We start from the raw sequence: 13,137 nt of genomic DNA, 5'->3' as shown, positions 1-13,137 counted from the left end.
TGCTGTAATCGTCTCCTTTTTCCTTCATCATATATTACTTAAAATTATTCATCAGTGCATTAAAGACTGCTTCATCATATTTAAATCATAAAACATGACTAAAAAAAACAGACCTTCATCTGCATCTGTCACTTCGGCCCTGAATCCGATGACGTTCTTTGACTGCAGACTGACTTCAGAAATGTGAAGCAGAACTAGATAATGCAGCGGACACAGCGCTTACTTACTTTTGTGAGTTAATGCCGTCAATGGTGCGAATCATCCGTTCATTGAGTTCTTCTTCAAACCTCCTCCTCTGGGATTTGGACCTGGGTTTAAAGTGAGTGACAGAAAGAACTGATACATAAGCAGGATAAAAGTGGTTCTGTGTAACTGCTTGAATAAACTGTCCTGAGGGCGGAGCGATCACGTGTCATAAATATGCCGCTTGCTAACCTTTCTCGTCTCATCTGGAAGTGGTACTGGCCCATCGGAACGTCCTGAAAGAAGAATCGGACCATGAGTAAGTCATATCTGAACCTTTGTGTTCGCATCTGAGAAAGAGCAACACTCACTCTGGTGTTGATTTTGCCGTTGTCTGTGGTCATGCTGTCTCGATGGTGGAGATTGGCGAAAGGTTTGGCAGCTCCCCAGGACTCCAGGTATCGGGTCATCCTGACTGATGCTCTCATCTTCCCGCTGTCCAGAGAGGGACGAGAGCGTACGCCTAGCAGCGGGCTGTGCCTGTCGGTCTGGGAAAAGCATCGGGAACAGAGAAAAACAGACCTCAGAATGAGTGGACGCTAGAGCAGGGCCAGCAGGGTAGTCCTCGTCACTTTGATTGGTTATGCATGTCAACAGTCAAGGCTGCTGTGGATATTTTACTGCAAATATCCAATATTAGCATCAGGTCCAGAGTAAAAACCTCATTGTTGTACTCTCACTGCAATGGTGTAGTGTTCAAAATGGTAAAAGAGGACATTCAAACCCCATAATAGTAAAAAGCTAGCACGCGAAAGGACAGCTGACTGTGATCCATCAGTTGTGCCTGTGTAATCCAGACTTTGACACATAAAATGTGCTCAAACCGAGTGGGTGTGAAGTGAAAAGGACCGGCTGCTTTGAGAACAGTGGTCATTTGACAGCTCTTGGTGTCTCCGACCTGCCCGTCAATCTTTTTGAGCTACTTAAACACTTTCAGTCAAGAATAATGCATCTCTATCTCTCTCTGTCTGTTTTTTTTAAATCCAAATTTTGTGATGAGTGCTTTTTCCCTGACAAAAAAAACGTACCACTTTAGCACCGCCCGAAACGCTGACAATCTGGGAGGATGACAAATGCCACATCTCTGGTGGTATATTTTAATTACTCACAAAGACAGGTATTGCGAGGGACTAAACATGCGCACACATGCTTGTGACGACCACACCGCACACACACACACACACACACACACACACACACACACACACACACACACACACACACACACACACACACACACGGTCCACGATGACTGTGTTCATTTCCTGAGGGTGTACCCAAACAGCTCTGACAGTGACAATCAATGAAAGCGAAGGCAGAGATGACACCTCTTGTGATCGATGCTCCACGTTCGGCCTTGATCCATTTTAAGGCTCCTTGAACATGACAGAGACCTGCAGCCTTTTCACAATATCTGATAGGAAATCAAAAAGCCATCTCTAATAAATAATAAGGGCTACAGAGTGGCATCTTGAGAGACACTCGTGTAAGATCATAACACTACTGTATTTTGTAAGAAGGTAAGTACCACAGTTTAAACACCCAGAGGCTTGGGTTAGGTCTAAAACTGCTGTTTTTGTAATTACTGTAGCGCTGCATTCAGCAAAAGTAATTTAGGTCTCTCTACTCAAGTGTCACTCTGCATTTATAAATAGGATACTAGGAGAAAATAATGAAAAAAAACTTTCATAAAAAAATCTAAGAAATCAACACGATGAGTGCCAATCTCCCATAAAATGTACCAATCTACTGGAGAGAACAGAGGGTGCTGGTGAACATTTACGCTTTTTGCATGAATATAACATAAACTCTGAACCCTGAATACAAGTCTAAAGACTGGACACAGGCTAAACAAAAGCACGAGAGAGGCAGGAGAGCACAATCCTCCACCAAGGCAGCTCACTCTGTGGGTAGTGTTTATTTTGAAGGGAATGGTGTTGTACTTCTTATAGAAACTTTTGTAGAAGTAGTTAATGGATAATAGGTATTGATTTCTACATTCAGCTGGAATATTGGTGGATTTCCTCACGCAAGCTCTGTGCGAACCTTCAGGTTTGACTCAGCCGTTCCAAAACATTAACTTTCTTTGGTGGGCCAGCGTGTGTCCCGCTCACGAGCTGCATGAGCTGGTTTCTGCTGGGATTCGGTTCACAAATCGATGTTCTGATATTGCGCTTTAGAGTTCGCTGGTGTAATTTAAAAGTTAGTGGCTCCATCAGTGAAGTTGAGCCGTCCCTACTTAGGTGGAATGAAAGACTCAAACGGCTGAATGATGGAAAAGATCATCATAACAGTGACCTCACCAGCAACTCAGCTGGTAGGAAAACATGAGGAAGGACCAGGGCTCCTCACTTCCTGTTTGAGAAATGAGTAGCTCAAAAGGTTTAAAAATGTTTTCCACATGAGCGTGGAAAGTTCACCAGTGAACTAGCTTCAAAGTCGTGCATGACGAGTGAATTGGGCCCTGTGTAGACGCAGCTTTGGGGGCAACAAATTAAAGTGTAAGAAATGTTAGAATTCTGCATGAAGTGAGCATAACATGAAGTCTGAATTTAGGGGGGGTCACCCAGTGGGGGGCCTTGGATGTTTTTACACACTAACACCCTTCAGGGTATTTGTATCTCTGGCAGGAAGTGAACCAATCGACCTTTTGCTTGCCAAACAAACTTGCTAACAGTGTCCTGTACATTAAAAAATAGGGCTGCTGTAATCCCATACGAGTATTTGTAATGTAAAATACAATCCAGCATTTTATACTGAATTCTTATTTCTTATTTTAAGCACAAAAACTCTCCAAGTTTGTTTTTTTCTCAGGTTTGCAGACCAAGTCATCAGACATCTGAATGCCGTTCCAGCAGCTAATGACTGCAAAAAGCCTGACCGAGTTTGAAGTTAGTCTTGGTCAGGCAGCTCAGATTAGTTCAGAGCTGAGTTACTGAAGTGTGACCAGTTAATGATGAAGAGAAATGCTTCAGGAATTTAAGTGGAGACTTTTACTCTCTGCTGCTCGGCATGACTCTCTGTTTGAGCCATCGGGAGCCTCTTGAGCACCGTGTATAAATACTGACAGGTGGAGTGCATTGCTCCATTAATGAAACTGCAGCAGTCGAGATTCCAGATTGCACCGGCTTCACTCCAAACTGAAAATCTATGATCTTGCATGCAAATTTGCCAGATTTTTATTGAGCTGAAGACGCCAGCAGATAAAGATGAAACCATCGAAAGCATGCTCTCAGGGTTTGGCGAAACGTTCTTTGAATTCACTGGAGTGAGTGTTAGTGTCGTGCAGGAAAAATAAGACATTGTTTTTCTCATGCAGAAAAAAATAAAGCTAAAGATTCTTGGTAAAGCTCTAAATAGAAGAAGAAAACACACAAGCATATTTGATTTGAAAAGATGTGGGGAGAAACACAAAAACCAAATTTCTTTTGATAACACATGCCGGCGTTGCACCGAGAACTGAGCCCGGTGCAGACAGTGAGCAGAAGATGCCTGGAGTAGGGATATTTTGGGGAGTGGGTGTGATGTAGCCAAGTTATGGGGGGGGGGGGATTAGGAAGGAAGAGGACTGTTAAGCACGGGTTTTCATTTGCCAAGCTAAAAACTCTGAGCCCAGTCTGAATGCCAGCAGCATATTCTATACAGAAATAGTCTCAACACAGTTCACAGAGGAGGCCGATCTCTTAAATGCCCTTAATCAGCCCTCCATGCCCTGTGTGGACAGGAGGAGCCGTGCGGTGTCACAAACCACTCGCAATGCCTCGAGCTTCCAGACTAACCTGGCTCGTACTCAAATGTTGTCATTTGATAACAAACTGTGGGCGCACTGCATTATTTTCCTCTTCTTGACATTGCCAGTATTGACTAGCTGCTCGCTTTAGCAGGATGAAGAGGGGATGATGTATTTCAGTGCATTTTTCGTGTCAGCCTGACCAGCATCCAAATGATTATGAAGCAGCGGCATTGTCCATGGTGTTGAAAATAGATTTCCCATGTGTTTGTGGACTGCCTCTTTACATCTACAAGAAGTTACATAAAAGCTTAAGTCATTACCCAAAATATATAAAATGTAAGTAGATACTGTGGTCAAGGTTTGACGGGTTTGATCAATAAAAGAGATTTTTTAGAAATCAGGGAATCAGTGGCTTTCCTAGATAAATCTCCTTTCTGGTGGAATTTTTTTGATAAATTACTGTAAAAGTTTTGTTTTTTTATTTTTTACCCCAACTACAGACGTATCCTGTCACAGCTTTGTTGCTCCAGCTGTCTGCCAGCAGCAGAAGATACACCCAAGCCGAGCTTGATATGAAACAGGTATACTGTCTTTGGCCATTTAGCAGTTTCCCTATGACTGATCAGCTGGCTCTAGTAGTGGCTATATAGTTTTCTCACTAGCCTAGTAGTCAAAGCATTACTCCATCACAGCAGCGTTCGATACTGTTGACCATAATATCCTATTAGAGCGATTAGAACATGCTGTAGGTATTACAGGGACTGTGCTGCAGTGGTTTGTATCATATCTATCTAATAGACTCCAGTTTGTTCATGTAAATGGAGAGTCCTCTTCACACACTGAGGTTAATTATGGAGTTCCACAGGGTTCAGTGCTAGGACCAATTCTGTTTACATTATACATGCTTCCCTTAGGCAGCATCATTAGAAGACATAGCATACATTTTCACTGCTATGCAGATGACACCCAGCTCTATCTGTCCATGAAGCCAGATAACACACACCAATTAGTTAAACTGCAGGAATGTCTTAAAGACATAAAGACCTGGATGGCCGCTAACTTTCTGCTTCTTAATTCAGATAAAACTGAGGTTATTGTACTCGGCCCTGAAAATCTTAGAAATATGGTATCTAAGCAGATTCTTACTCTGGATGGCATTACCTTGGCCTCCAGTAACACTGTGAGGAACCTTGGAGTCATTTTTGACCAGGACATGTCCTTCAACGCACATATTAAACAAATATGTAAGACTGCGTTCTTCCATTTGTGCAACATCTCTAAAATTAGAAATATCCTGTCTCAGAGTGACGCTGAAAAACTAGTTCATGCATTTATTACTTCCAGGCTGGACGACTGTAATTCATTGTTATCAGGATGTCCAAAAAACCCACTGAAAAGCCTTCAGCTGATCCAAAATGCTGCAGCAAGAGTCCTGACAGGGACTAGAAAGAGAGAGCATATTTCTCCTGTTTTGGCTTCCCTTCATTGGCTTCCTGTTAAATCCAGAATTGAATTCAAAATCCTGCTCCTCACATACAAGGTCTTAAATAATCAGGCCCCACCTTATCTTAATGACCTTGTAGTACCATATCACCCTATTAGAGCACTTCGCTCTCGCTCTGCAGGCCTGCTTCTTGTTCCTAGAGTATTTAAAAGTAGAATGTTAGGGAGAGCCTTCAGTTTTCAGGCCCCTCTTCTGTGGAACCAGCTTCCAGTTTGGATTCGGGAGACAGACACTATTTCTACTTTCAAGATTAGGCTTAAAACTTTCCTTTTTGCTAAAGCATATAGTTAGGGCTGGACCAGGTGACCCTGAATCCTCCCTTAGTTATGCTGCAATAGACATAGGCTGCCGGGGGATTCCCATGATGCATTGAGTTTTTCCTTTCCAGTCACCTTTCTCGCTCACTATGTGTTAACAGACCTCTCTGCATTGAATCATATCTGTTATTAACCTCTGTCTCTCTTCCACAGCATGTCTTTATCCTGTCTTCCTTCTCTCACCCCAACCGGTCGCAGCAGATGGCCCCGCCCCTCCCTGAGCCTGGTTCTGCCGGAGGTTTCTTCCTGTTAAAAGGGAGTTTTTCCTTCCCACTGTCGCCAAAGTGCTTGCTCATAGGGGGTCATATGATTGTTGGGTTTTTCTCTGTATCTATGAAGCGCCTTGAGGTGACTTTTGTTGTGATTTGGCGCTATATAAATAAAATTGAATTGAATTGAAATGAAATGTAACATTCCAACTTCCCCCTTAGTGTGTTTGTTGGGCAGCTTAGATAATGTCACTTCAGAAAAGAATATCGCCCATATGGTTTTCACTGCCCTATGTATAGCCAAGAAAACTGTCCTCATGAACTGGAAAAATAAAAATAATCTTAATTCTAACCAATATAGAAATTATCTATTAGATTACATTAGTCTTGATACAGCCTCTGCCACCACATCAGATCAATTGCTCTGGGCTCCTTTGATCAGCTCCATCACCTAGTGGGGGTGGGGGGTCATAGTTTGGTCCCGCCTTCACTGTTGTGATTGGTGTGGGGGTAGGGACAGGCTTAGGGCGTCGGGGGGTTCCCCGGAGGCATTTTCCTTGGGGGGCTCAACCCGGGGTAGCGGTCATGTCCGGGTGGGGGCTCTTTTAGCTCTCGGGTGACTGTTTCCTCGCGGCTGCGTGCAGCGGGGCTAGGGGAGGGTCTGTGCTGACGGACGTGGGTTACTGACCTGATAGCCTGGCTGCCCCTGGGTGGGTCCGGGATGGGCGTGAGGTTCTGGGGGCGCTCCGTCTCTGGGCTGGGGCCCAGGCCGGGCCTCGGGGGCTTGGGTCCTGGTTGGTGTGTTGCCAGGGTTGTGGGCGGGTGGGTGCATGGGGGCCCAGCCCGGGAGCAGGGTGCCGCCGGTGCATCGAGCCACCTGGGCGGGCTCTTCAACTGGTGGGGAAGATTGTCACATCTTGCAGGAGCTTTCCTCTCCTCAGGGGCTCTCTCTGCAGGAGGGGGAGATACAGGAGAGGTGGAGGAAGATCTCAGCCTGGGTGTTTATTGTCTTATGTAGTCTGGAAGATGACTGGATGGTGGGGTGGGTGCAGTTTTCTCTGTGGTGGGGTTGGGTGGACTGTCCCGGGCTCTGTGGGGCCGGGAGGCGCTGCTGCGCTGGGCCCCGGTCTGGATGGGCCTGGGCCCCCTTTCCCTGGCAGGTCGCGGAGTATGGGGGTGCCTACTGGGGTCAGCGGGGGAGCTGGCCCCAGGGAGGGGTCACCTGCCCCTCCCTTCCTTCCCTCCCCATCTCCAGCTGCCTCCCTCTTCCCGCTCCACCACAACCACTCACACATGCAGGGCCTTGGAGTAGGGGTATGTCACCAGGGTGCAGAGGAGGCTACCCCCCCCCCCCCCCCCTGTCCCCTTCTGGCTGCCTCTGCCTCAATTTTATCCCACAACTTAGACATTCACATTACTCACACTCTCATTACACATACATATAGGATCTTGGGGGTGGGCATGATACACGGAATCCAAAGTACCATCAGGGTGTATACCTCACCCCTGGCGTCGTTGCCCACCTCTCAATTTTAAATACACGTAGACATTGAGGGCTAGCAGGAGGGACCATGCGCTTACCTGCTGCTCTCTGGCAGGTAGCTCCATGCCCTCCTGGGTTTTAATTGCACCTTAGAACACACATGCATCAACATTACAATGAGCGGGTGGAGGGAGGTTTGGAGTCTTCTCTCACCCCCGTTCTCTGCGACCTGCTGGAGCGGGGGGGCTAGGAGGAGGAGTTGGCCGTCCGACTGCGGTCTGGAGTGTGGGGCCTTCCTGCTGCTGCGGAGTCGGGGCGGTCTGCCTCTCCCCACCGCAGGGAAAAGGGTAACACCACCTTGGTCTGGGTGCAGTTCCCCCCTCCAGGGGCAAGGGTACCTAGACCCGGTTTGTAGAGTACGCTTGGGGAGTGTGATCGTGTGTACAGCGTCTCTTTATGTCTGTCTCCACGTTGGTTGAGTGTGGAGTAAGTGCATATGAGAGCATGAGGGTGGGAATGGATGTTTGTATATGTGTGTGTCTGTATTTCTGTGTCTATATGTCAGGTTGGGTGTCAGGCGCCACCTCTCTGGGGACATCTCAGGCCCTCCAAGGTTTGGAGGCCTATCTCCCCCCACCACCACTTCCCCTGCCGGTGGCGGACTCCCTCAGACATCGGTGCGTTGGTGGTTCTTTGTGTCCGGGGGTGGGCGTCCAGGTACACACCGGCTCACTCCTTGGCAGCCGCTTATCGGGGCCTGGAGCCTGGGGCTCGCTCGGGCCACTTCGGAGGTGGGGTGCCCCTGGCCTCTCGGCCTGGGGCTCGGTCACTCAGGCACAGCTGGCTGCCGGCGGAGCTCACGGGCGCGTCACTGCAACTCCCCCTGGCTTCTGCTCCGCGGCTGCTGAGTGAGCCCTCATCTGGGACTCTCCTCAGCTCTTTCTGGGACAGTGGCGCAGCTGCCCCTCTGTTGGTCTTCCTTGGTCTCTTGTGTTCTGGGGGCCTCTGGATGTCTGGAGTTTTGATCTCCTCCATACCTGCTTCATGCCCTGGAGGACGGGGCTGTGCCCCCCCCCCCCCCCCCCCCCACACACACCCTCTAGCAGATCATTACATGAAGGAACCTTTTAAAAACAAGCGCGTCCATGCTCACAGGTGTACACACGGGTGATCACACCCACAAACTACACCCTTTTTGGCTCCTACCTCAAAGCACACTGTGTTCTGTTGATCTTATGTGCTGCACAATAATGTTTAACATTTAGTATTTACTGTCATATTCCCATATATCATTGTGATGTTGTTTATTCTATTACTCTTGTTCTCTTCTGCTTGCTTTCTTTTTTCTTTCTCAGCAGGTGACCCAGGTGATTGATATATGCATTTTTTTTTCTTTTTTTTCCTGCTCATTCTGTTGGTTTTTGTCTTTTGCCCTTCTCCCCCGTCCCTCTTCTCAGCTGTTTCTCTTTCCCTCTTTCTTTCTCCCCTTCTTTCCCCCAGTCAAGTCTGTCCCGTATTCAGTAAGTGAAAATAAAATAAACAATAAAAGGTGAATCAAATGGACCATTACGGCAAGGCTGGGATGGTCAATTTGGTAAAGTAAATCCGTTGGGCATCTTTCTTTGCCTTTAGACAACAATAAAAGCATTCTCCGTCAGCCTCATTTGTGTTTATCATTAGCAAATATACATGCTAGCATGCTACTATGCTATAGCTGACCACGCATATTTAGGCTAAAAGTTTCTGCTGCAGTGACTGCTGCCTGCTCCACTCCGTATGTAGGGGGAGAGAGGGGCACGCACAGGCATGCTCGTTTGGCTGTCACCCACATACATTAATGCATTCCCAGCAGTAAGTTTAGCCTTCAGAACTAACTATAACCTAAACCTCTTTCTAACTTTAACCCTGAACTCGAGTCTTTACAAAAGGCTGTTGGAAGGTTGTGAAAAAATGACGTTTGCAAAATGTAATAACTCTGATTGTCCAAAACTAGAACGGGTCATCATAAAGATACATGGACATGCTTTATCTTAACTCATCACACACACATGGACACAAAAACATTCAGTGAGCGTATTCTTACAGCTGTCCTCTTTTCAAGACAGTAACTTTATAACTACCATGTGATGCGTTTAGGGCACATCTGTAAATTTTAGCTAACAAGAAAAACTCCTCTGCTGCTTTCTGACTGAGACTACAAGAGCTGTCATGGTATCTGACCTTGGGGTTGATGACCAGGTAGGTGACCACGTTATGTTCTTTTAGGTAGGAATCTCTGGTCTGTCCATCTCCAGGCTCTACCTTGTATGAGCCTTTCAAATGCTCCAGTGTTACTGAAGAGATATGGACCCTCCTGGAAAAGAGTAAGTGGATAGACGAAATCAGTTGAAGACTGAAGAGCTTGCATCACTGCACCACCGACGGCTCAATTGAACTTTTTTTTCTGCTCGAGCTTTGTAACTACACTACCCTGTAATTCTTGCTTTTCAGCTCGGTTGCCCTGCAAACAGAGATGGAAATATGTTTTGGTTTTTTTTCATCTGGCATATTTTTCAGATAGCTTTCAGCAGGCATAACAGGAGACAAACTATTAGCAGCCCAGTGAGACAACACTGTGGCATTGGAGAGCTTATTTCCAGAGTAGCATACACATAACCACCGGCCAATTTTCTGGAGCTTGCTACAGTGCTGGGATGGCAGCCCTAATGGCCACAGAACAAATGCAGAGCTGCTTGTCAAATGAAGTAGCTATAATTGACAAAAATGCTCATAACAGGTAGAATTAGAGGAGACGGATCCCATGTCCAAAAATGTCTCAAAATGTTACCATTATTATGATGTAAAACATCTCAACAATGGAGCAGGGAAGTCAAACACTAATTGCAAAGTAGCTTTGCACCAGCAGTGAGATGAAGTAAAGCATTCTTCGTTTCATTAATCTTACCCAGGCACACCTCCAGCCTCCATGTGATTTGCTAGCGTTACATCATGTGACCACACATCATATTGCCACTTCCGGAGGCCAATCACGCCACAGAGGACATTTCCAGAATGAACGCCAACACGCATGTTGATGTCGACTCCAGTGGCGTCTCTGACCTTCCTGTGGACAGTACAGAAACGCCCTGATGTATTGTGCTCACTTTCTGTAAACAAGATCAAAAACTTAAAGATGACTTGTTACGCCAAATTCAAGATTAATATTTTTATTCCAGGACTGTGGAATAGCTTTGCATAGTTCACACCCTGATTTGGTCTTATTGGCTATCCTTTGCAAACAAAATTTGAACAGTGGGTGGGTGGAGCTGTGTGGCTGTGATGACATTAGGGATACCAGCTATCACTGGCATTGTTCAAATCCAAGCATAGAAAAAAATTCAGAGTAGCCTGAAATCTGAGATTTTGGCTCGCAGCATAAAGCATTTCCATCCATCCGCTTTTAAAACGCCCACCATTATTAAAAGCACATAAATGAAAGAAAATAAGGAAAAGCATAACATGTTTAAAACAAATCACAAAGTGTAGCAATGTTGCGGTTCACCTTTAGCATAAATCTGGGAGTAAAAGGAAATAGCTAGCCTGGTTAAATCAGAGGGTGAAAAGCTATGAACCGCAGACTATATAAAAGATCTGCTATCAACAATGTGTAACTGCTTTAACTCTTTACCCCCTTGCAAGCCTACCAGCAGTAATCCTTCAAGCTGAGCAGTTTCTGTCATATTTCAGACCTGCCTATAGAACAAAATGACTGGGTGTGCATCAGAAGCTAGTGAGGGTGACACGTTAGCCAAAGTGCTAGCAGCATCCCCGACTCACGTGTGCTTCGCGTTAATGTGACATTTTAAGCTGGAAGTGCTTCGGTGAAAAGAGAATTCCTTCTTGCACAATGTGCATAAGACTTTATGTCGGTCGACTGTTCCGTCTTGTTAGTCTTTTAATACTCAAATTTCCCATCGAGGGGGCCAATCTGCGTTTATCATCTTCCATATTGAGCTGATTGGTTCAGCTGCCCGTCACTACCAGATCAACTGCCCATTTGCACATGTGCGAAGGTAACTCTACTTGGACAAACTGCCCGAAATACTTTGATGGAAACATTTCAGGGATTTTGAGTCATTCTGCACTCCAGATGCGTTAATTGCGTGAAAAATTTTAATCGTGTTGACCGTGATGGTGGATTAATTTGCGTTAACGCGTTCATTTTGACAGCACTAGTTTATTTTGCAAATTATGGCTGCATTTAGAATCAGAAAACAAGAAAATTGTTGAGTTTTTTTCTGTATTATTATAGGGTCTTTACGTTATAAATAAAGAACCTTGAGGTGACTGTTATTGTGATTTTGTGCTAGATAAATAAAACTGAATTGAAAGTGTCTAACCAACCAACCACACTCTGTCTCAGCATGTCACAGGTGGCCATCTTTAATCTGATTGTGATTAAAGGTCAGTGTTGAAAAGCTAATATATTAGCCTATGAAACGAATGCGCGTGTGTTCACGCGTGAATGGAGACACACAGACAGATAGCAGAAGAGGGAGAAACCAGGCTAATATATTTTGTCGTTTGTTTGAATATTTTATTTGTCCATTCTGGAGGCTTATCGTATTGCGTTCACACTGTGTTTACTCCAGAGTTCAAACAGAGCTGGAATCGAGTCTGGCATTCCTTCTGCTCAGTCTGTTTGACAGCTGTGTGTTTGTTTGTGTTTGCGTTTCCCTTTGTGTGAGAGAGAGCGAAAAAAAAAATACGGGTGAAAAGAGAAGTAAAGATCTGGTGTTTTACTTGATGGCCTCACACATATCCAGGCCCATCTTCACGCAGTTCCTGGCGTGGTCAGGCAGCGATTCGGGCAGGCCAGACACACAGTAGTAACAGTCTCCCAGGATCTTGATTCGCATGCACTCATTTTCCTTTAAAAAGCAGAAAGAGAGAAGGAAGCGAATTGCAGCCATTATCAAACTCTTTCATATCCAAATCTGTCCAAAATTATTATCATCTTTATTAATCCTCAACTATTTTATTCCTTCCTTACCTCCATCTAACCCTCATGCACAGAGTCACATCCATCAAGCCCAAAATCATACACCCACACGTAAAGCATATTAGCTCTTATTCCACATGTGGGAAGTGTAACAGCTCATCGTTGGACTGGGTTTATGTAACAGCAGCTTTGTCAGACGGGAGGACAGAGCTGCTGGACACAAAGCAAAGAGAGCCTGACTAAACTGTTGAGACCCACGTAGCTGAGAACCCCCAAGACCGCGAGATACACTCTGACCAGCCCACGCACGCACGCAGGGCGCTCCGGGAAAGCGCGGCAGGAAGGCTGACAGAGGCCGCAGGACCGAGAAAAAATGTATTTCGAGGCCACGTTTCATCTGGTAGACAACACCAGACAGACCTCGTTCTCTCATCTTGGTTACTTTCTAATTAAGCCGTTCTAATTTAGTACATTAATTCAAGCTTCAGATGACATTACCCTGAAAGCACTACATGTGAACCAAGACCAACTGTTTCATGTCTTCCATTATTTCCTCATTAAATTCAAATGAATTTCTGATTAAAATGCCATTTGCTGCTTTGATTTATGGAGGCTCTTACTGCATGATGCATATGACTGTGTCTATTTTAATCATACACAGTGGGTA

At 45.6% G+C, this 13,137-nt stretch overlaps 1 protein-coding gene across 1 annotated transcript in view; it reads right to left on the bottom strand.

The window, feature by feature from the left end:
- adcy2b (adenylate cyclase 2b (brain)) overlaps positions 1 to 13,137 on the bottom strand; it is a 73,137-nt gene that overhangs the window by 25,079 nt on the left and 34,921 nt on the right. The window contains exons 7-12 of the mRNA XM_026155644.1: positions 12,272 to 12,399; positions 10,434 to 10,592; positions 9,710 to 9,842; positions 555 to 731; positions 436 to 479; positions 228 to 308 (exon numbers count right to left, since the gene is read on the bottom strand). Of these exons, the coding sequence (XP_026011429.1) occupies positions 228 to 308; positions 436 to 479; positions 555 to 731; positions 9,710 to 9,842; positions 10,434 to 10,592; positions 12,272 to 12,399 (722 nt within the window). The remainder of the gene's footprint in view (positions 1 to 227; positions 309 to 435; positions 480 to 554; positions 732 to 9,709; positions 9,843 to 10,433; positions 10,593 to 12,271; positions 12,400 to 13,137) is intronic.

The sequence above is a fragment of the Astatotilapia calliptera genome, chromosome 22 (assembly GCF_900246225.1).
Source record: "Astatotilapia calliptera chromosome 22, fAstCal1.2, whole genome shotgun sequence".
Classification (NCBI taxonomy): domain Eukaryota; kingdom Metazoa; phylum Chordata; class Actinopteri; order Cichliformes; family Cichlidae; genus Astatotilapia; species Astatotilapia calliptera.
This window is presented reverse-complemented; position numbering and strand designations above follow the sequence as displayed.